The sequence below is a fragment of the Neoarius graeffei genome, chromosome 26, assembly GCF_027579695.1.
Source record: "Neoarius graeffei isolate fNeoGra1 chromosome 26, fNeoGra1.pri, whole genome shotgun sequence".
NCBI classification, from domain to species: domain Eukaryota; kingdom Metazoa; phylum Chordata; class Actinopteri; order Siluriformes; family Ariidae; genus Neoarius; species Neoarius graeffei.
Window position 1 is genome coordinate 6,897,471 of NC_083594.1, and position 23,717 is coordinate 6,921,187.

At 41.2% G+C, this 23,717-nt stretch overlaps 1 protein-coding gene across 4 annotated transcripts; it reads left to right on the forward strand.

The window, feature by feature from the left end:
* Positions 1 to 6,298: 6,298 nt before the first annotated feature.
* On the forward strand, positions 6,299 to 21,895 carry LOC132873947 (endothelin-3). Of its 4 annotated transcripts, none has more exons than XM_060909769.1 (5): positions 6,299 to 6,640; positions 7,704 to 7,971; positions 17,298 to 17,438; positions 19,211 to 19,346; positions 20,247 to 20,360. In XM_060909769.1, exons 1-5 carry the CDS (start codon positions 6,511 to 6,513, stop codon positions 20,256 to 20,258), a joined length of 687 nt encoding a protein of 228 aa, XP_060765752.1. In that variant the 5' UTR covers positions 6,299 to 6,510; the 3' UTR covers positions 20,259 to 20,360. The 4 variants fall into 4 exon arrangements, with proteins under 4 accessions (XP_060765752.1, XP_060765751.1, XP_060765753.1 ...); XM_060909768.1 differs by having other exon boundaries at positions 6,301 to 6,640; positions 20,243 to 21,895; XM_060909770.1 differs by lacking the exon at positions 19,211 to 19,346 and having other exon boundaries at positions 6,305 to 6,640; positions 20,247 to 20,379.
* The last annotated feature ends 1,822 nt before the right edge of the window (positions 21,896 to 23,717 follow it).

The following is a 23,717-nucleotide window of genomic DNA, read 5'->3' on the forward strand; positions in this document are numbered from 1 at the left end:
CTTTTTTGGCAGGCCTGTGAAAAGGCCATTGCAGTAATCAACCCTACTAGAGATGAAGGCATGTATTAGTTTTTCCAGATCATTTTTTGACATAAGTCCTCTTAGTTTGGAAATGTTTTTTAGGTGATGTAGATGATGATATGTTCAAACTCTTTGCAATTTTACACTGTCGAACTCCTTTCTGATATTGCTCCACTATTTGTCGGTGCAGAATTAGGTGGATTGGTGATCCTCTTCCCATCTTTACTTCTGAGAGCCGCTGCCACTCCAAGATGCTCTTTTTATACCCAGTCATGTTAATGACCTATTGCCAATTGACCTAATGAGTTGCAATTTGGTCCTCCAGCTGTTCCTTTTTTGTACCTTTAACTTTTCCAGCCTCTTATTGCCCGTCCCAACTTTTTTGAGATGTGTTGCTGTCATGAAATTTCAAATGAGCCAATATTTGGCATGAAATTTCAAAATGTCTCACTTTCGACATTTGATATGTTGTCTATGTTCTATTGTGAATACAATATCAGTTTTTGAGATTCGCAAATTATTGCATTCCGTTTTTATTTACAATTTGTACTTTGTCCCAACTTTTTTGGAATCGGGGTTCTACCCTGAATTCTAGAATGACCCACATACACAAGTTTTTAAGCCGATTACTCATAAAAATTGTTCTTCCAAAAGTTTTTCCACATTATTTAAAATGAATTTGTAAGGGTTGTGTGATGTATTGCTGTATTTACCATAATTATGAATACAAGTTTTAAAGTTAATAACTATTTAAAAAAAATAAGTTGCTTCAGTTAGATTTTCTGAAGTGGTTTTTTTTAGTATTTTTGTTCACGTAGTAGCTTTTAGGAAACTAACAACAATATTCAACAACAAAATTGTTTGGGAATTAACTCTATTTATATTGAACTGCAGTTGTGTATTTGAACACGTGATATTTCAATCTCGAACCACCACCACCAACAACAACAACAACTCAAATGTAAATTGTCCCACAAATTATAAGTAAATTATAACACATTGGCTAGTAGGCTAGCTCGCTCCCATTGATTTGTACATTCACGTTGAAGGTGCTTCTGGTAAAATTGGTGTCCCTTCTTCCTTTTCATTTTCATCTGATGAACTTTCATATGTTAATCAAAAGTTATACTCCTGAAAAGCATAATTTGCCACGTACACTCATGATGTTGCTAACACTACTGTCGTAACCGGTTAGAGCTAGGAAATGGAGTTTTATGTGATCAAAAAAAAAAGTACCAGAGTGAAACATGTTTTTGCAAGCAGACAGTCAGTATTTGAAACAGTATGAAAAATTTGAATACAGGATGCTTACTCTTCATCAGTTCACTTCTGAGGATTAAATGCTGGCATGGTATGAAGAAGAAGAAGAAGAAGGAGAAGGAGAAGAAGTTGTTTATTCATCACACTAAACCAGTATAAAAGACTAAACCAGTTATAAGGGCAGTACAACAGATTTTGGTTCGCATCTAAATACATGCCAGAATCTGAGTCTCCAAGGAAATAACAGCCAAAGCGAAGTAACATGTGACTGAACGTTTCTAAAGAGAGAAATTAGATTACACAAGATAATGGACAGTTAGATGAATAAGGAAAAAAATTCATCATGCTTTTTCTTTCCATGATACACATGAAAATCCCTCTCTGAGGGTGGAGCAGATTTGTCAAATGAAACGTTATCATTCTTATCCACTGCTATGCTAAAACTAAAGGATCTGATTTCCAAATTACACTGATAAATATGACTAACGTTAGATAAATGTCATAGTACATAGAGAATATTACACAGTCGCGCAAAGATATGAAGTTTATCTTCGAGTGGTGAAGACATACTATATCAAGAGCAAGCGAAGCATACGAGTGATATACTGTATGTTTCAACACGAGAGGATAAACTTCATATCTTCACGCCATTGTGTAATGTTCTTTATATTATATGGACACGTCCACAAAAAAACACAAGTTAATGGAAATAATTTTAATTTTGAACCAGTTCGCCATTTTGACAAGTCAGTGGGAAAACACTGCGAGTAACGTCATCGGAGTGAAATATCGGGAATTATTATCCATACAGGACACTTTTTCGATGGAATAAAACCGTGTTCTATTCCCTTCTAGCAGGTTTCATTCATTTGGTTCGATAGCATGCAATATTGTTAGCATATCGCTTATCCTACGTGTATTACGTCACTCTACTCAATGGAGAATGAGCGTCGAATATGGTTTACGATATTGCATGGTTGTCAAGACAACATGACGTCACACATCAGAGACGTAAAACTTCTACGCAAGCGAGTGAGTGACTGGGACAATTTAAAACAAACATGGCCACCAGATTTGCTTTGTTAAAAATGGAAGATTTTGAGAGAATTTTGAAAGAGAAAGACGCGTTGAACATCCGAAAGGAATGTGTATGTATAATAAAAATAATAATATTGTCTGGCTTTTTTTTCATGGTCTGTCAGATATATTCCATTCAGCTACTCGTCTTCGACTCGTTCAGTATCATGCTAGCTGAATGGAATATATCTGATATACCATGAAAAAAAGCCAGCCAATATTATTTAAATATGTCACTCAGATCCGTGATGTATTTCGTATGAAAAATGAGTTTTTCAACACGAGAAGATAAACTTCATATCTTCAAGCCAACATGTGATTTTCTTTTTATTATATCGACACATTCACAAACAAAAAGTCCCCAAATTTATCAAAACAATTTATTGATTTCCTCACAAGTGACATATAGAGATTTATGTCCCGGTTTTGGTTCTCCATGTCCCGGATGGAGCTCGTATGAAATATACGAGTGGCGTATTTCCCAGTAAAACACTCGTGTCTGTGTAATATAACACGTTCCATCACTTGCATTAGCAGATGTCGCTTCAACTCCGTACACAAGTCCACTGCTGGTCATATCACAATTGAGAATATGCCCAAATTCAGTGCTTTAGCAGAATTTATTTGTAAATGAAATAAAACTCACTGTGTAATGTCCTTTGTGTTGTATTTGTTCATGCTGAATGTCCTCCAACACACAATCTTCACTGTCTGGATTTGCCCAGGCTTGTTTAGTGGGTGAGGGAGGGGGCTTGAAATCCTCAACTTAATTTCATAAATACTTCGTTTACACGTAGCCGGGTATTTATGAAAACGGGTATCTTCTCCTCCCCGTACTAGAAAATAATTCCATTTACACAATGCTCAAAAGCAGCCAGGGAAGGCTGTCAAAAACATGTCAAACAAATAGAAAACCAACCAGAGATCTGAAAGCCAAGGAGGAGGGGCCGTCAGATCACAATGCTAAAACTCCGTTTTCCCCATAACACAGAGAAAACTCCGTTTTCCACTATTTACACGCAGGTATGAAAACGGAGTTTTCACAAATCTCCACTTTGCCCGGAGTTTTTGAAAGCAGCCGTTTTCAGTGACTGAAACCTCCGTTTACGTGTACGTAAATGATGGGTGCAACCGCATAAATAAATATCCGTTTTTATAGATACCCGGCTACGTGTAAACGGGGTCTAAATCACTCCAACTCGAGTTCTGTTTTTAAATCAATTCAGGCAGAAATCTGAGTTTAAATTACAAACAGTGTTAAATTAACATAATTAATAACATTATTATGTCAGCACAACTCATCAAAATAATGTTTGCAACTTAAAAACTTTATAAAAAATCAATAAAATTGAATTTTTATCCTGCAAACATGCATTATATTATCTCATCTCATCTCATTATCTCTAGCCGCTTTATCCTTCTACAGGGTCGCAGGCAAGCTGGAGCCTATCCCAGCTGACTACGGGCGAAAGGCGGGGTACACCCTGGACAAGTCGCCAGGTCATCACAGGGCTGACACATAGACACAGACAACCATTCACACTCACATTCACACCTACGGTCAATTTAGAGTCACCAGTTAACCTAACCTGCATGTCTTTGGACTGTGGGGGAAACCGGAGCACCCGGAGGAAACCCACGCAGACACAGGGAGAACATGCAAACTCCGCACAGAAAGGCCCTCGCCGGCCCCGGGGCTCGAACCCAGGACCTTCTTGCTGTGAGGCGACAGCGCTAACCACTACACCACCGTGCCGCCCGTATTATATTATATTATATTATATTATATTATATTATATTATAGGAGCGGCACGGTGGTGCAGTGGTTAGCGCTGTCGCCTCACAACAAGAAGGTCCTGGGTTCGAGCCCCGGGGCCGGCGAGGGCCTTTCTGTGCGGAGTTTGCATGTTCTCCCTGTGTCTGCGTGGGTTTCCTCTGGGTGCTCCAGTTTCCCCCACAGTCCAAAGACATGCAGGTTAGGTTAACTGGTGACTCTAAATTGACCGTAGGTGTGAATGTGAGTGTGAATGGTTGTTTGTTTGGCGATAACCTGGCGACTTGTCCAGGGTGTACCCCGCCTCTCACCTATAGTCATCTGGGATAGGATCCAGCTTGCCCATGACCCTGCACAGGATAAGCAGTTATGGATAATGGATGGATAATCAGTAAGCCATAATAAATGAAACAAAGCCAATATTTGGTGTGAGATGCAATTCCCTTTGCTTTAAAAAACAAACAAACAGTAGTCTCAGGTCTAGTGAGTGCAGTTTTATGCGGAAATGAGCTGTAGGTTTTACTGAGCATCTTCCAGAACCAGCCACAGTTCTTCTGGACACTTTGACTGTCATACTCACTTCTTAATTTTGCCCCCAAACCCAGTAGCCTTCATTATGTTTTCTTTTTTCATCTGAAAAGTGCTCTGTTATGGAATACGCCGCTTAGACATATTACAAACTTGTTTTTTTTTCTGAAACATTTAATTTTGTGCTGGAAAAAACCCAACAATGAATGTTTGGAACTCTAAAATGTTTTTACTCGATAATGTAGAAGTCCATCCATCCATTATCTGTAGCCACTTATCCTGAACAGTGTTGCAGTCTATCCCAGCTGACTATGGGTGACAGGCGGGGCACACCCTGGACAAGTTGCCAGATCATCGCAGGGCTGATACACAGACACAAACAACCATTCACACCTACAGTCAATTTAGAGCCATAAATTAGCCACATGTCTTTGGACTGTGGAGGAACCCCTCACAGACAACATGCAAACTCCACATAGAAAGGCCGCTGGGCTCGAACCCAGAACCTTCTTGCTGTGAGGCGACAGTGCTAACCACTACACCACCGTGCTGCTAATGTAGAAGTCTCATCTCATCTCATTATCTCTAGCCGCTTTATCCTTCTACAGCAGGGGTGTCAAACCTGATCCATAAAGGGCCGTGTGGCTGCAGGTTTTCATTCCAGCCATGCAGCAGCACCCTGATTTGGCTTATTCAATCAACTGACACACCCACCCTTTAATCAAGGGTGGGTGTGGCTGCAAGTATTTGACTGTGTGAAGACAGTTCAGTTGATTGAATGAGCCAAGTCAGGAGTGCTGCTGCATGGCTGGAATGAAAACCTGCAGCCACAAGGCCCTTTATGGATCAGGTTTGACACCCCTGTTCTACAGGGTCGCAGGCAAGCTGGAGCCTATCCCAGCTGACTACGGGCGAAAGGCGGGGTACACCCTGGACAAGTCGCCAGGTCATCACAGGGCTGACACATAGACACAGACAACCATTCACACTCACATTCACACCTACGGTCAATTTAGAGTCACCAGTTAACCTAACCTGCATGTCTTTGGACTGTGGGGGAAACCGGAGCACCCGGAGGAAAGCCACGCGGACACGGGGAGAACATGCAAACTCCGCACAGAAAGGCCCTCGCCGGCCACGGGGCTTGAACCCGGACCTTCTTGCTTTGAGGTGACAGCGCTAACCACTACACCACCGTGCCGCCCTAATGTAGAAGTCACAAAATAGAAATTTATAACAAAGTTTGTTTGAAAAAAACAAACAAACGACTTTTGCACCCTACTGTCGATGTGTAATGGTTGTATTTAATGTTCAGTACTTCTTTAAATTATGAATTTTGCAAGTTTTATCATTCTGATCGCTATGGGAAAAGAAAAAAAAAAAAAAAATATATATATATATATATATATATATATATATATATATGGTGCAGTACTTAAATGTTAATAATGTATTTATATAATAAAGTCTTACATTTTAATAATGTTATTATTGATGATGATGATTATGATGATGATGATGCATGACAGCAATATTTTTGCTTTTTTTTTTTCTCTCATAAAGCCATACCTGAAGGTGATCACACGGGTGCATGGAAAGGGTGGTGCTCTGTAGGCTGTATCCTCTATAAAAACACACTAACACACACACACTACATCACACACTACATCACACACACACTCCTGGATGCGGGTTCCAGCTCCTGAACTCACGCATATCTCCGGAGAGCGCGTGCCATGTGAGACGCGGACGGTTTGACCGGGAAAATGCGGTGCATCTGCGTGAGAATGGGGTTTCCTGGATATCACAGCACTTTAGATCAACTAAACTGGGACTAATCTGAAGACCTTATGTCCATCGAACGCGTCTTTCGCCCTTTTCTTGTCTTTTCTGGACTGAAACCCCTGGGCATGGCCAAGACGGCGCTTCTGGATTTGGGCGTTTTGATTTTAATCGGATTAACAGCCGCACGCGCAAACGGTATTATACTCTTTTTTTTAAATTAACGTGGATGGTGATGAAGGTGTGGTATAAATCGGAGGTGTTTAGGGAAAGTGCTGGGGATGAGTCGTACAGTGCACTGGGATGTTTCTCATGCCCTTCGCGGAAGCTCTGCGTTACAGCAGGAATTTAATTAATATGAATTTTTCAACAGACTATAATTAATAATGGAATCATTTCCACTAGATTAGTGTTTGTGTCAGTTTCTGTGATCTTGATGATGATTGGTGGTCTTAAACAAATTGACAGATTTTTTTTTGCAAAATTAAAAAAAAACATTTGTACATAGAATTTTATTTTCAGACACATATATATTTTTGCCACCAATCCCCTTTTCCCTTCAAGATTTTCTGATTCTTTTCATTTATTCATCTTCACGATGCACTTTATCCTGTGGAGGATCCACCATTACCTTTCAGCGACACACACACACACACACACACACTCTCTCTCTCACACACACACACACACACACACACACACACACTCTCTCTCTCTCTCTCTCTCTCTCTCTCTCTCTCTCACACACACACTCAGTCTCTCTCTCTCTCTCTCTCTCACACACACACGCACACTTTTAAGGACAGTTTAGCATACAGTCACCAGAGAACCAGGTGGAAACATGGATCCAGGCAGAACATACACAGAAGCTTTCTTCTGTTAAACACAAAAACAACGTGGGAAATAAATAAATAAATAAATAAATAAATACATTTAAAAAATGTACATATAAACCCGAGGATGAAAACATTTTGCAGTAACTCTAAATATTGTGAAACATAAGTGCTGAATTGTGCATGTTTTAAAGAAAATACAGTATCAAGTATCGTGATGTGATTTTTTTTTTTTGCCATATCGCTCAGCCCGAGAGTTTACTTCCTGTCTCGTGCTATAGGTGACCATATTCACTGAAATGTTTGACATCAAACTGTCAGATGTCTCTAAATTATTATTATTATTATTATTATTATTATTATTATATGAGGTTGAATGTTTTATCCCACAGAGCTACTCACTCCTTTTATTCCCGGAATGTTTCCAGGCGTTTCGCTGCACCGGAGGATCGCCGCGCGCGAGGAGAGCGCACCTGAGCACGAGCGCGCGAGCATGTGCGCGAGGACAGCACCGGAACCTGCACCGGCACCCACGGAGCGAGCGCGCGGATCCGCCGACGACCACGAAGGCGTCACAGGACCGTCGTGCGACCCTCATCCGCGGAACCGAGTCAAGCGGTGCACGTGCTACACGTACAAGGACAAGGAGTGCGTTTATTACTGCCACCTGGACGTCATCTGGGTGAACACGCCCGAGTGAGTGCGCGCGCTTTGCTTACCGTTCACTTCAAAGGAAAGTTAACAAACAAACAAACAAACCTGCTTGAACTTTTTTCCCCTTCCAAGAAGACAAAATAGGTAGATTTAAAAAAAATTATATGAATATGCATAAATACTAAATAAGTTATTGCACAACAAACAAACAAACAAACACTCCTATTTATGTTGCACAAATTATTTCAGGTTTTACCTAATAAATACTGATTTTAAAAAAAGAGCTAAAAATTATTCCAGGGAATGTGACAGGAAACTGAATTATATTTTTGTGAACACAAACAAACAAACAAACAAACAAACAAACAAACAAAAATACTGAGTGATCAATCAATCTTGTTTATATTACACTGATTTGGAGATCTGTTTGATAATAAGATCATAATAAAGTTCAGAAAAATGACCATGAGCAGTAATGAAATTAAAATCACATGCGGTTTTTTTTGTAAATATAATACAAAATAATACAATATAATATACAATATAAAAAATTAATATTAAAAAAACATTATTGAAGTCAGCATCACAACTTATGCTCAGATCTAGAAGTTGTGGATGGAAATGACTAGAAATTTTGGAAGAAATATATTCATGCTGGTTATTTAAAAATATAAACAAACAAACCAATAACAACAACAATACTACTACTAATGACTCAAAGCTCTTATGAAGTTACTTTATTATCTGCACGAATGCAGGATACCTCAGGCGTAATCCTTATTGGATTTTTCAACATAATGCTGCAGGATTTGACGACAACATTTACATCCACTACCAAGTCATGAATCTAACAGGAAAGCTAAAGCAAGACTATGTCCTACTTCTACTGCTACTTCTATTCCAGTCCTGAGATTCTGGCTTCCATCTGATCCTGAACACCAGATCATCAGCGTTAGGATCAGGTGTTTTAGAGGAGAAACCTGAAACCGTCCTGAAAAGGCAGATGAACTGAAAAAATAGAGGGGTTTTTTTTGTAGTATGAGAAACTAATAAACGGGCGGCATGGTGGTGTAGTGGTTAGCGCTGTTGCCTCACAGCAAGAAGGTCCGGGTTCGAGCCCCGTGGTCGACGAGGGCCTTTCTGTGCGGAGTTTGCATGTTCTCCCCGTGTCTGCGTGGGTTTCCTCCGGGTGCTCCGGTTTCCCCCACAGTCCAAAGACATGCAGGTTAGGTTAACTGGTGACTCTAAATTGAGCGTAGGTGTGAATGTGAGTGTGAATGGTTGTCTGTGTCTATGTGTCAGCCCTGTGATGACCTGGCGACTTGTCCAGGGTGTACCCCGCCTTTCGCCCATAGTCAGCTGGGATAGGCTCCAGCTTGCCTGCAACCCTGTAGAAAAGGATAAAGCGGCTAGAGATAATGAGATGAGAGACATTGGCAAGTCGAGAATTTTCCTAATTTTCCTCATCGACATTTCATTTTCATGAAAGAAAATCCAAAACCACAGTAAATACACTGCTGCTGCTTCCACTCAAGCACGATTAACCCAATTAAACACTTCAGTGTCAGGATTGTTTCTTTGTCTATTCCTAAAAATAACGGTGGTACCTTTATTCTTTACGTATTACATGGCAATATGGATGTAGTTTACATATTAAAATGGTTTAATGTAAGTGTTTAGACATTAAAGACACTTTTTAACTACTGATCCACTCATTTCGAGGATTAATTTAAAGCACCTCTCCAGGTGAAAGACACACACTAAAGGTGTGTATAAAAGACGTATCCCTGAGTGTATTACTGCAGTGATGAAGAAAACTACGACAGTTTAGTAACCTTTTTTCCGAGAGTGCAATATAACATATTAAAGTTTAGTTTATTTAGTAATAGTAAGGAAACCGATTGCTTCAATTTTCCAAGTAAATTAGATTGTTTTAAGTTAAAACTTAACACAGCTTAAAAAGTTTTAATACAGCTTAAAACCGCCCCATAAAACTGTTGACTTACTTTACTTTAAGGCAATCAGTGTCTTTACTTTTTCTGTAAAAGTCAACTTAAGTTTTATTTAATATATAATCTGTTTATTCTGTCCACATTCACTGGATATGAGCAATTACGTGCTCTGATTGGCTACTCTACTACTAGGCTATCAGCTCATATACCAAGAGGAGAGAAAAACAAAATGGCAGCGCGTGTTGCTGAACCAACCGAGGATGAAATAAAAACTCTACTCAAAAACAACCCCCCCAAAAAAAGAATGAGAATAAGAATACATAAGAATGTATCTTTTTTATTTTTCAAGAATTATCACATTTTTTCACAAATTGCTCCTGTCATTTCACCGGTTTGTTTCCATTCTAAGCAGAAATGATTTTGTCAGAGGTTTTGTATAAAGTTTTTATTTATCAAATTTGCAAAAAATAAAAATGCTCTGTTTCTCAAAACCCAGTGAATGTGGATAGAATAAAACAGTTATTCCACTCAGTCTCATCGTACACAGCTTACAGACAACTCGCTGCTACTGTATGTGCTTCATCAGCTATCAGCTCATGTACGACTCGATTTTGTGGAATAACTGTTAAATTAAATTAATAACATAAGAAATCTCTTGTCAGGTAGAGATTTGTACATGCATGAAAATGAAGGAAAAATTCTTTCATTCAAAAGAATGCATCGTAATACAGGGTGTTTAAAAAAATTGATATTATCTGAGATGTAAATATCCCAGAAACTACATAGTTTTGGCAAATTAAACTGAACAGGCTTAATGTTGAGCAATATAAGATTTACTCCTCAAAATTTGAATCAGAAATTCAAAGTTATATGGATTCCATGAATGATTTCACAAATTTTCAATATGCATGCTGCCTGAGACACGGCACTCTAACACACAAAACAGCTTTTCTTTTCCAGTGAATGGCATTTTTATACCGAAAAAGATGAAAACAAACAAAAAAAACATTAAACCTAAAATTTTGACCCGTTTCCACACATGCTGTTAAAATTTGAGGTCAATTGAACAAGAATTGGCAAAGTTATTAGATTCTGAAATGATATCAAATTTTTTGAAACACCCTGTATATACCTAATCTGTGTATTTAATTGTGCGTTAGAGAATGTGCATGTAAGCGTTAAATTATTTATACTAATTACGGAGTAAGAGTCAGTGAACCGAATGAGTCGACTCAGTTTTGTCACTGAGATAGGAATATAAACCGATTCTTTATGCTTCGTATCAAATCTTAGGCTTAATTAAAAAAAAAAAGCTTAATGTATGTCCAGTGTTTCTTTTATATGAAACAAACAGAATTCAGATGACGTCCAGAAAATTTTATGAATCAAAATGTCCTGCATCCAAACAATTGAGTGTGAATTGGAGTGTACAGTATTCACCCTACGTTCACACTCTCAAGCAACAACTTGCCTGTGCTACCTGTAGGCAGGTACTGTTCAGCGTTTTTCAGTTTTGATAAGAAATGTTAATAACTACAGTATATAAGCTTCTAATGTCAGGGGTGGCGAGCTAAGGTGAAGTGAGGACCCAAGAGCAGACTCAGAAAACAGGCAGTGTAAAGAGAAAGCTTCTTTAATGAAGTAGAAGGCAGAAAGGCAAAAGGTACAGTAGAGCTCAGGCAAAAATCGGTAGTTAAAAGGCCAGGAGGTCAAAAACACAGGAGCAGGTAGACACGATCAGGGACAAAAAAATCTTCACAAAAACTGATGAACACAGGGACAAGGGAAATCCAGGCAGAGGTAGCAAAAGACATGATTCAAAAGAACAGGCAGGCAAAAACAAGGAAAAAAACTGGACAGAAAAACTTGACAAAAAAAAAAAAACAAGGAGAAATTCAGGCAGGGGGAACCAAGAAGACACAATACCAATGAGCTGTAGCAAGGTGAGGAAAGTCTACAAGAGACAGTCTGGCAAATGGAGTAGCTCCAAACAGTTCTTAAAAAGCCCTGGCTGATGGGAGAGGAGTGGTAGCAGGTGTGGGAGTGCCGCTTCAGGAAATGGCCTACAGCAAGGCAGGACTGAATTCCTGTCCTGGATCTGGCCTGGAGCCAGTGTGGAAGTCCCACAATCTAAGGCATGAATGGACTGGACCGGACTGTGACAGTACCCCCCTTCAACAGGCGCTCCCAGGCACCTTAGAAAGTGCCTCAGGGTGTTGTTGGTGGAAGTCTGTGATGAGGGTGGAATCCATGATGAACCTGGCAGGAACCCAGCTCCTCTTCTTAGGACCATACCCCTCCCAATCAACCAGGTACTGGAGTCCTCTGCCTTGGCATTGTACCTTCAGCAACCTCCTGACAGTGAAGACCTCATCACTATCTATGATACCTGGGAGGAGGAGGGGGTTTGGAGGGTGGGGACAGGAAACGTTGGGTGAACACGGCGCATGGTTATGGGCAGAGACAGTCTTACAGAGCAGGGATTAATTACCTTGGAGACGGGGAAAGGTCCTATGAACCTGGGAGCCAATTTGTGGGAGACCATCTTGAGGGGCAAGTGGAGAGCATTACCTGCTGCCCCACCCGATAGATGGGAGCTGCCAAGCGGTGTTTGTTGGCTTGCTCTTTAAACATCTTGACAGAATGTAGGAGCTTTGTCCTGGTCAATGCCCACGTTCTCCTGCAGCGGCACACAAACATCTGGGCAGAGGGCATGGCGACTTCTTCTTGGATGGGGAAGAGTGGTGGCTGGTAACCCAGAGAGCACTGGAAGGGGGAAAGACCTGTAGCAGAGGTGGGTAAGGAGTTGTGAGCGTACTCTATCCAAGGAAGGGTCTTGCTCCAGGAGGCAGCATCCTTGGACACCATGCGCCTGAGAGCCACTTCCAGCTCCTGGTTGGCCCGTTCCATCTGTCCATTGGTCTGAGGGTGAAAACCTGAAGCCATACCCCTCCCAATCAACCAGGTACTGGAGTCCTCTGCCTTGGCATTGTACCTTCAGCAACCTCCTGACAGTGAAGACCTCATCACTATCTATGATACCTGGGAGGAGGAGGAGGTTTGGAGGGTGGGGACAGGAAATGTTGGGTGAACATGGCACATGGTTATGGGCAGAGACAGTCTTACAGAGCAGGGATTAATTACCTTGGAGACGGGGAAAGGTCCTATAAACCTGGGAGCCAATTTGCAGGAGACCATCTTGAGGGGCAAGTGGAGAGCATTACCTGCTGCCCCACCCGATAGATGGGAGCTGCCAAGCGGTGTTTGTTGGCTTGCTCTTTAAACATCTTGACAGAATGTAGGAGCTTTGTCCTGGTCAATGCCCACGTTTTCCTGCAGCGGCACACAAATATCTGGGCAGAGGGCATGGCGACTTTTTCTTGGATGGGGAAGAGTGGTGGCTGGTAACCCAGAGAGCACTGGAAGGGGGAAAGACCTGTAGCAGAGGTGGGTAAGGAGTTGTGAGGGTACTCTATTCAAGGAAGGGTCTTGCTCCAGGAGGCAGCATCCTTGGACACCATGCACCTGAGAGCCACTTCCAGCTCCTGGTTGGCCCGTTCCATCTGTCCATTGGTCTGAGGGTGAAAACCTGAAGACAGACTGTGAGAAGCACCAATGAGCTTACAGAAAGCCTTCAGAATTGGGCAGAGAACTGGGGTCCACAGTCTGATATGATGTCTGAGGGGAGTCCGTGTAGATGGAAAACATGGAGTATCAGCAATTCGGCAGTCTCCTTGGTGGTGGGAAGCTTGGGCAGAAGGATAAAATGAACAGTTTTAGAAAAACGGTCGACAACAGTGAGGATACAAGTATTGCCACCTGAATTGGGGAGTCCTGTGATGAAATCCAGGGCTATGTGTGACCAGGGCCGCTGGGGAACAGGAAACGGTCTCAGTAGGCTGGCAGGGGGTCTGTTACCAGTCTTGTTCATGGCGCAGATGTCGCAAGCTGCCACAAACCTCTGGACGTCCTCCTTGATGGATGGTCACCAAAAACGTTGTTGGCTGAGTGCCAGAGTCCAGGCTGTTCCTGGGTGACATGCCATTCTGGAGCCATGACCCCACTGCAACACCTGTGCCTGCACAGAAACAAAAAGATGGTTAGGAGGTGCATCACTGGACCCTGGGTCCTGCTCATGGGCCTTCTGGACCACCTCTAACAGAGCGGCCCCCACCAGGCACCATGGAAGGATGGTCTCGGGGGAGGTCGATTCCTCCTGGAGGGGAGAAAACATTCTGGACAAGGCATCGGGCTTACCATTCTTAGAGCCTGGGTGGAAGGAAAGTGTGAACTTGAAGCGAGAAAAGAAGAGAGACCATCGGGGCTGACGAGAATTGAGGCGCTTGGCAGTCCTGAGGTATTCGAGGTTCTTGTGACCTGTCCATACGATGAAGGGAAGGTCTGACCCCTCCAACCAATGTCTCCATTCTTCCAAAGCCAGTTTAACGGCCAACAGTTCCCTATTGTCAACATCATAGTTTCTCTTAGAGGGGGAAAGTCGACGAGAGAAGAAGGAGCAAGGATGAAGCTTGTTGTCACTAGCCGATCTTTGGGACAATATGGCCCCCACCCCTGACCCCGAAGCATCGACCTCAACCACAAACTTGGGGAAACAAAACAACCGCTTCACAGGTGCATGGCTCAACACAGGAGAGCCAGTTCCTCAGGCCAGGACTCTGCTGTCTATCTTCATCTTAACAACAAAGGACACTCATTTCAGGATTGCAACATACGCATTTTAGCCAGAGAGGGTCGTTGGTATGAGCGAGGAGTTAAAGGAGTCATTTTTGTCAGCCTGGAATGGCGATCACTGAACAGAGGTGGGGGTCTAAGACATCATTTACCAACCACCTACAATGCAGTCCTTGGCACACTTCTCAGACAACTGAATGCACACCAAAACCCAGCTGTTTTCAGTGTGACTCACAGGAGGACAGAGAGAACCAGCAATCCATTGATCACCCCAACGACTCTCGAGGCCGTTCACACCCAGCCCCCAGTGACCCACACCAACAGGATGACTCAACGACACCTTAGGATTGCTTTTCATCCATGAGAGGATAAATACCTGATACTCCCTATTAGCCCATGTTTACATTAGACCGTATCAGCGGATCATCAGATTAACGTTTTTAAAACGATTAGTGTGCACACAGCTACACCAATACATGATTTGCGTGCACACAGCAATACCAATACACGGATACGCTCGGCTCCGCAGGCATCCTGTGCTCCAAATCACTCCGCCCTGAACAGCAAGTGCCCTCTGGAGGGTGCGCACTCTGGCCTTGCGCAGCTCACAGAGCGTGCGAGTGTAGTGAACAAGCAGTGATTCGGGACTGAGCCGCTGTGTGTGTGATCCCAGCGCATATCACTTACCACTTGCAAGTGGAAGGATGGCAAGCCTAAAGACAATCATAACTACACAATGGGCAGTATTTGCATCAGTATTTGCAGTATTTTCATACTTTTATACTCTTTAATGAAAGGTGATACAAGGCGGAAGTCCGCGCCGTTTTTCAGCAGTCGCGTCACATGACCAACGCCAGCGAATCAGGAAGGTGGATGTCACAGTGACGTTGTCCAATGAGACACCAGCTAGAGCTCAGCACCGCGTATCCGCGTATTCTGAATGTTTACACAGCACCGGAGCTGACACGATCTAGATTGAATACGTGGATGCTGGCGGATTCCCGTTTCCCGGCGTTTCCAGGCGGTTTAATGTAAACGGACAGTGCATCCGCGAAGAAAACGAGACAGATATGGTCTAATGTAAACGTAGCCTTAGTCAGACAGAACTGAAGAAGCCTTTCAGAGGAGAGGTGAAACGTCTTCAAGCATCTTCAAACACGTCCAGTTGCTCTCTTTTACCACCCACAGTAAACAGTCATTCATTTCTTGGTCTGCAAAATTTGACTTGGGATGTTAAAAAAATTTATACTGAAAATTTACCTCGTTATCATCAAACAACTTGAGTGCCTTTGTCAAGCCCAAAAAGTTTGCAATGGATATTTGTCTGAAACGCCTCTTCATACTGATTTTCGGTGAGTGGTCAGGGCAGCAAGCGAATTCATGTAGATCTAGAGCAGCATCAAGTTTTTGGGCACCCAAAACTGCTTGTATGCCTCGTGAACACTATCTAGCTATCCAGACAGGACATGAGTTATCAGTCAGATACAAATGCAGTGACACTCTCATAGCCTTGCTGTCAAAGGGTCCCCACTTTGACGTGAGTAGACCAGACATGTCTAGACAGTTGCCACAGCAATGGATTAATTAGTCCAGAGAATATTCATAAATCAGCTTGTCTACTAAAATTGATGGGTTTTCAGTTGTCCGTAAGGCAAATAAGGAAAATCCCAGAAAGCAGAGGCAATCGGTGGTGTCAGGGCCAGGCTAATTTGCATCGGTTTTGGTGTGAATGGGTGCGACCAAACTACAGTACAAAGGAATGCTGCCAGGGCACCAGGATGAAAAGACGCAGTGGGATTTAATAAGGGAAAACAATGGCGCACAGTGGGATGTTTATTCACACTACTCTCTCCTTTTCTTCCTTGTAAATAGTCAAAGGACTCCCATCCCCCCCCCCAACATAATTTTAAGGGGGGGCGGTCCCCCCCGCCGCCGCCACTGACATGGTACAAATAAGTACCTTAATAAATAAGTAACTGATCCAGTGACAAGCCAGTGTACCCCTAAAAGGTACTATAATGTACTTTGTTTTCTCAGAGTGTACATACACTCACCACAAGTGCCAATGATCTCTGCTACGTCCTTTCAAGCTTTCTTGTAATCTGTAATATCTCTACACACACATACACACTTAATGATAGGTTGTACGTGACAGGATAAGATGAAACCACGGTTATGTTTTCCTTCCATGTATGCATCAAAGAGTAAATGCAGGTACACACTCAGAAAACAAAGTACATTTAGGGGTACACTGGCTTGTCATTGGAGCAGGACCCCGGTACTTATTTATATACTGATTAGGAACATATATGTACCTTTTTTCGACCTACAAAGGAACACATAGTCACTTTGAATTCCAATAATGAGCCCTATTAGTGTAGATTGTACCTTGGGGGACAGAAATGGACTCCTACTGCACCTCTATTTCTGACAGTAGAGGAACTAAACGGAGTACGGAACTGAAGGAAAGTCAGATCACACGTGCCATAGGATTGGTTTAAATAATTGTTCATATAGATTTGTTGCTTTTGTTATGTTATACTTCCAGAAATGCGGGTCGAACTGAGTGTCGGTGGCTCTAGGTCATGTATAATGGCTCTGTGTCATGTATAATGAGCATCCTGAAGATCAACTAAGGTGTTGTGTTGCGTTCAAGAACTATCACATGGACTGTGATTGATGATTCTATCCTGTGTGTGTGTGTGTGTGTGTGTGTGTTGACAGGCGCCTGGTGCCGTACGGCATGTCGAGTTACAGAGGCTCTCAGCGTGCACGGCGCTCTACAGCAGACAGGAGGAGAGTGATGCAACGGTGTGTGTGCACTCTGCAAAACGACTCTCATTGCAACAGCTTCTGTGACAAAAGGTAATTATTTAAAGGTATACAATTATACAGCGCTGTTGAATTCTCCATTCAGATTGGAGCAAAGGTCAGTAATTTTCTCTAACAGCAGCTCTGATGGAAGTGCAGCTGCAAATTACAGGTTGATATTAAAGAACCCAGTTCACCTTTCCCAGAATCCAATTTATTGTTTTTGGTTACATACAGATCACTGGGTTTTGAAAACATGAGTGCTGTGCTCACTCTTTTCACGTACACTCACCTAGCTGAATACCGAGACTTTAAAAGAAAACTTTTGCTAATAACAACCACACAGTTTTGAACACAATATGTCTGATGTTTCCTTTCCTTCGCGGCTCGTCACGAGACGGCCGAGGCTGGTTCTGCACCCTTACAATGGAAGAACCAGATGAAAATGAGATGGTTTGGTAGAAATAATTTAAATTACTCTATCCACATTCAATGGATATGAGCAATCACATGCTCTGATTGGCTACCCTACTACTAGGATATCAGCTCATATACCGTGAGTAGAGCAAAACAAAATGGCGGCGCGTGTTGCTAAACCAAGTGAGGACGAAATAAAAACTCTACTCGAAAACAAAACCACAAAAATTACAAAAAAAGCAACAAAATATGGAATGAAAGTATTTGATGGTAAGAATGCATCTTTTTTTCATTTTTCAAGAATTATTATTATTATTATTATTATTATTATTAGAGCATTTTTCACAAATTGCTCCTGTCATTTCGTTGCCAGTTTGTTTAAATTCTTCATCTTTAAGCCTTAAAATGTGTTGAATTTTTTTAGACTGGTTCAAAAGCTCAAAGAAGTTTGAAAATTACAGGACTGAAATGTCCAAGGAAGAATTAAATAAATGTCTAAAGTTATTTTATAACTCGGCATGACAGCAAGACGTCTATCAAGACTTTCTACAAAAAAAACCCACTAAAGTCAATTTGTGCCGCCATCGATAGCTTTTTAAGAAGTCCGCCTAAGCGAAATTATTTTGTCGGAAGTTTTGTATGAAGTTTTTATTTCTCGAACTTGCAAAAAATAAAAATAAAAACACTCTGTTTCTTAAAATCCAGTGAATGCGGATAGAATAAAACAGTTATTCCACTCAATTTCATCGTACACGGATTATAGCTGACTGGGTGCTATGCTATCAGCTCATGTACGACCCGATTTCATGGAATAATTGTTAAATATAAATATTTTGATGAAATACCTTCAATTTCACATTGCAATTTATGATCTATGGCTTATAATGTCACCGTTTTTCAAATGTAACACGAGTGGAATATCAATGGCATTAAAAATTGCCACTTGCTACATAGCACAAAGGCTTCTTTCATGTGCTGATTCATTTGGATAAAAACTATGATGTGTAATTCTTTAATAAAAAATGCCATCATGAGCAAAGAGGAGTAAAACACTTTGTGACAGACTGTCACTGTAAAATAATCAACTTCTGGGTGGTAACAGTAGCCGGGTTTCCATTGCAGTGTTATGCAAAATAGAAGCGATTTTTTTTTAAAGTGATGTTAATGGTTTGGGTTTAATGGTTAAAGCTGAGTTTTCTCCTTTCATGATAGCTCTTACAGAGCGGTTCCCGTTTGTCATGTGACTTAAATTCGAAAAATGTGTTTCTGTTTAAATTGTGTGAAATATTGCTTGATCAAATCATCTGACATGTTGATCATCACATGAGCGTAAAATTTTTTTGCAATTATTGAGATTTTTTTTCTTCAGAAAATCCTGTGTTTCACTACTTGTTTTTTTTTTTTTTTAGTTCACAATTGCGCATTAAGCAGGTTCGTGGAAACACGGCTAGAAACTCTGCTTCATCACAGCACCCCATCGTTGACATTGTTTCCCGAAACCATGACATCTCCAAGTGTTTTATTCCTCTTCCACCACAGCAATTTGTAAATAATTAACATTTTTACCATTTTACATTTAGATTTAAAGCTGAACGGCCTTTCGATTTTATAAAATCGGTGAAATTTTGTACTCTCTGAAATTTGATCATTGTGATATATGTTTATTTCTGTAATATCTCAAAAATATCAGGCCATTCTTTGGCTGGGAAGTTATTTAATTTGAGGGGATTAAAGCAAATAATGTGCATGAAATCGCTCTCTTCGTGCAGTCAAGCAGACAGAGGAAAGCCATGTGTGTGTGTGCGCATGCAGGTTTACCTTTGAGCGTGCACTGACAGTTCCATCATTCTGTCGCTAAACGAACAGCTGATCACACCGAGGTGCTCGCTGAGCACTGATATTTATTAGTTTGGTCCTGCATTTCCTTTCCTTCGTATATAACATAACGTCTTTTCTTCTCACTTTCCGTTACTGTAGTCGCTCTTTCACGTTTCATTCGCACACTCACGTCCTCCATTTTTCTCTCCTGTTTCAAATTTGTATCCCACAGTGCCTTGTGCGAACGGGGAAAGCCCACCACGTAATGCATGACGTAGTATGTTGAATTGGGTCATGGTGAAGCAGGAAAAAATAACGGAGAATTTAGGGCCACGTAGTGCTAAAGTCATTAATTGTTCTATTAAAAAAACTAATAAAACTGGAAGTCTGTGATTCGAATTCAGTAGTTTTCGGTCCACTAAACAAAAATAACTGGGTGTCGGGGAAAATGCTTTTTATGACCTACACTTGAAAAACCTGAAAGACAGGCTACGTTTAATCTTGTGAAATGTCTGTAAAATATGTTAGGTTTGTGTCAATAAGTGTTTTATTCTTTACTTAAGTTCTTTTTTTTCACCAGCTGATGGTTTGATTGTTTGTCCGTCTGTGTCTCATTCTATAAGGCAGAGTTTACCATAACCATCTGTTGCTGGAGCGCTAAGCCATGCTGGAAACGTCCTGTCCATGCATTCTTCTCTCTTAACACCTGGACATACCTTACAGAAAAGAAGCTTATCTGTCTGAAGAGAAGGAGGAATTCCATTATCCAAGGAAGACACATGACAGGAAAGTAGAAGAATATAATGGCGGGTTCATGGAATGCTTAAATTACACAACCAACGAACCTGGAGAATAACTCGGAGTGTGATTCAAAGAGAGGATATTAAACATAACGACTGGCTTCATGCTAACTCATCATGTTACAGCTCGTCTTCTGCAACACTCAAGGCTGAATCTTTGTACTGACTATAAGCTCCACTTCGTTGCCTTTAATTAAAGACTAACTTGCTATAATAATCTGATTTACGAATCCCAGGTTGGGCAAAATCACCAGTCACCAATCAGCGTTCGATGGTTGTACACTGTAGATACTCAGACGACACTGAACTGTTTTCTCGTTTTCCAGGCCACAATGCCATGTGGTAATGCTTCTGATTAGATGGCACTTAAATATGGACTTGCTAACAGAGAAACAAAACTGGGGACTTTACATAAAGCAATACATTTTCAGCTGTTCACGCAGCCAACGATTAACATGATCTATATTTTATATATAATATTAACCTATACAATATTTGTACTTGTGTGACTTTGGGCATTGCTTTACATTAAAAAAAAATCACAGCGTACAGTACACATTTTAATGCTTTATTTTGCCAGATTGTGTGAGAGAATCCAACTGATTCCCCTTTAAAAAAAAATCAGAAATGGATTGAACATCACTGTTTTGGTGGTCATTTAGGTGTCCTCCTTTTCTAAACCTTAAGAGTTTAACAATTATTCCACGAAATCAAGTCATATATGAGCTGATAGCGTAGCACAGAGTCGGCTATAATCCATGTATGACAAGACTGAACGGAATAACTGTTTTATTCCATCCACATTCACTGGTGTGGCAGTTCCCTATGTATGAGTGGAGCACAGAGGATGGCAGGACAGAGATCAGGTTGACACACAGCTTTATTGTCACACTTTTCAGGTTGACAACTATGTTTTTAGCGTTTACAGGCACACACACACACTCGGCGTCTGATTCCGGGGAGAGCTCCTCTGCTCTCGCTCTCCCTCCTTAAATAGGGCGCGGTCACTGGGAAGACACAGACAAACACAGGTTAATTGCAGTCAGGTGTAGTGATTCTGCCACTTACCTTCCCTGACTCCGCCCTCCTGTCACAAACCGGTGCTTGACCACGCCCCCGCTGCCACAACTGGATTTTGAGAAACAGAGCATTTTTATTTTAATTTTTTTTGCAAATTTGATAAATAAAAACTTCATACAAAACGTTCGACAAAATAATTTCCGCTTAGGTGGACTTCTTAAAAACATATCAATGGCGGCATGAATTGACTTTAGTGTTGTTTTTTTGTAGAAAGTCTTAATAGACGTCTTGCTGTCATGCCGAGGTATAGAATAGCTCATCTCATCTCATCTCATTATCTGTAGCCGCTTTATCCTGTCCTACAGGGTCACAGGCAAGCTGGAGCCTATCCCAGCTGACTACGGGCGAAAGGCGGGGTACACCCTGGACAAGTCGCCAGGTCATCACAGGGCTGACACATAGACACAGACAACCATTCACACTCACATTCACACCTACGGTCAATTTAGAGTCACCAGTTAACCTAACCTGCATGTCTTTGGACTGTGGGGGAAACCGGAGCACCCGGAGGAAACCCACGCGGACACGGGGAGAACATGCAAACTCCGCACAGAAAGGCCCTCGCCGGCCACGGGGCTCGAACCCGGACCTTCTTGCTGTGAGGCGACAGCGCTAACCACTACACCACCGTGCCGCCCTAGAATAGCTTTAGATGTTTATTTAATTCTTCCTTGGACATTTCAGTTCTGCAATTTTCAAACTTCTTTGAGCTTTTGAACCAGTCTAAAAAAATCCAACACATTTTAATGCTTAAGGATGAAGAATGTAAACAAACCAGCAGTGAAATGACAGGAGCAATTTGTGAAAAATGCTCTAATAATAATAATTCTTGAAAAATAAAAAAGATATGTTCTTCTGATCAAATACCTTAATTACATAGTTTTTGCTTTTTTTTTTGTATTTTTTGAGGTTTTGTTTTCGAGTAGAGCTTTTACTTCGTCCTCGGTTGGTTCAGCACCACACTCTGCCATTTTGTTTTTTTCTACTCACGGTAAATGAGCTGATATCCTAGTAGTAGAGTAGCCAATCAGAGCATGCGATTGCTCATATCCAGTGAATGTAGATAGAAAAATAGATGTTATTTTGCATACTATCTGTCCACTGACTGAACATGACAGGACCCATTACAAAAATTGTGCATGGTGAACTATTTAAGGAATAAAATGCATAAAAATAAAACGATGTGACATGTCAATAATAATGATTGACATGTCATTAGCTTTCTCCGTTTCTAATTACTTTTGTGGAATGTCTGTGAAACAAGATCGTTCCTGTCCTCACTTACGTTATAGCGGGTATAAACAGTTGTCTTCTTCACCAACCCTTCTTTTTTTCTCTCTCTTGAAGTTAATAAGACAAGAAATGTAGCTTGCCAACTGACTGACTGTTACACTGTGCTAACACTGGAGACTCCTTCCTTGATAAATGTTAAATAAACCTTTCCTCACCATATCAATGATGATATATGTTTCAAATAGCAACATATTATATTGTTGTTTTTTCAGGCTTAAATTATGTGGCGTGTCAGCTGTGAATTCGCCGTTACTATAGACATTATATTGAATTAAAATAAGTTCATTAAAGTGTAACTTCCTACACTACCCGCTGTGAGCCTAATTCCACCCACTACATCATGTTGGAAAATGCTAAAAAGTGGGCAAGGGGCGGAGAGGAGAGAAGGGGCAGGGAGGGGCTGAGTGGGTTGGGTTGGGTTCGGTGGGGAGGGGAGGGGCTGAAAATAGAGGTGGGTTGGATGAAATAGCATAACCTGTGATTGATGAGTCTCGATCAGCACATATTTGTAAATGAGTTCAGTTACATAGACTCTCGCTAAAGGGCGGGGGATGGGAGAGGTGAGCCGCCCACCTTTGATTAGAATGCATTCACATTATTTTTGTTTATTCGTGATGTCGATAAGTCCCATAAGGTTCACTCCATATCAGCATCGGCCTTGCAATGGTTCAGGATGATTTAAACCAGTAGATGGTGTTTTGAGCTTCTTTCAACCCATAAAATGCCGATTTGTGTAAAAATGATAATTTTGTCAGTATTAACACCAGCATTGATGTGTTTCATTACGGTACAGTCATATCATTTAGTTTACAGATAAAAAATAAATAAATTAATTAATTAAGTAAGTAAGTAAGTATGCAGTACCTCTTTAACATAACCTTGTGATGCTATTAAACTTCTGACCAATCAGATTCAAGAATACAAC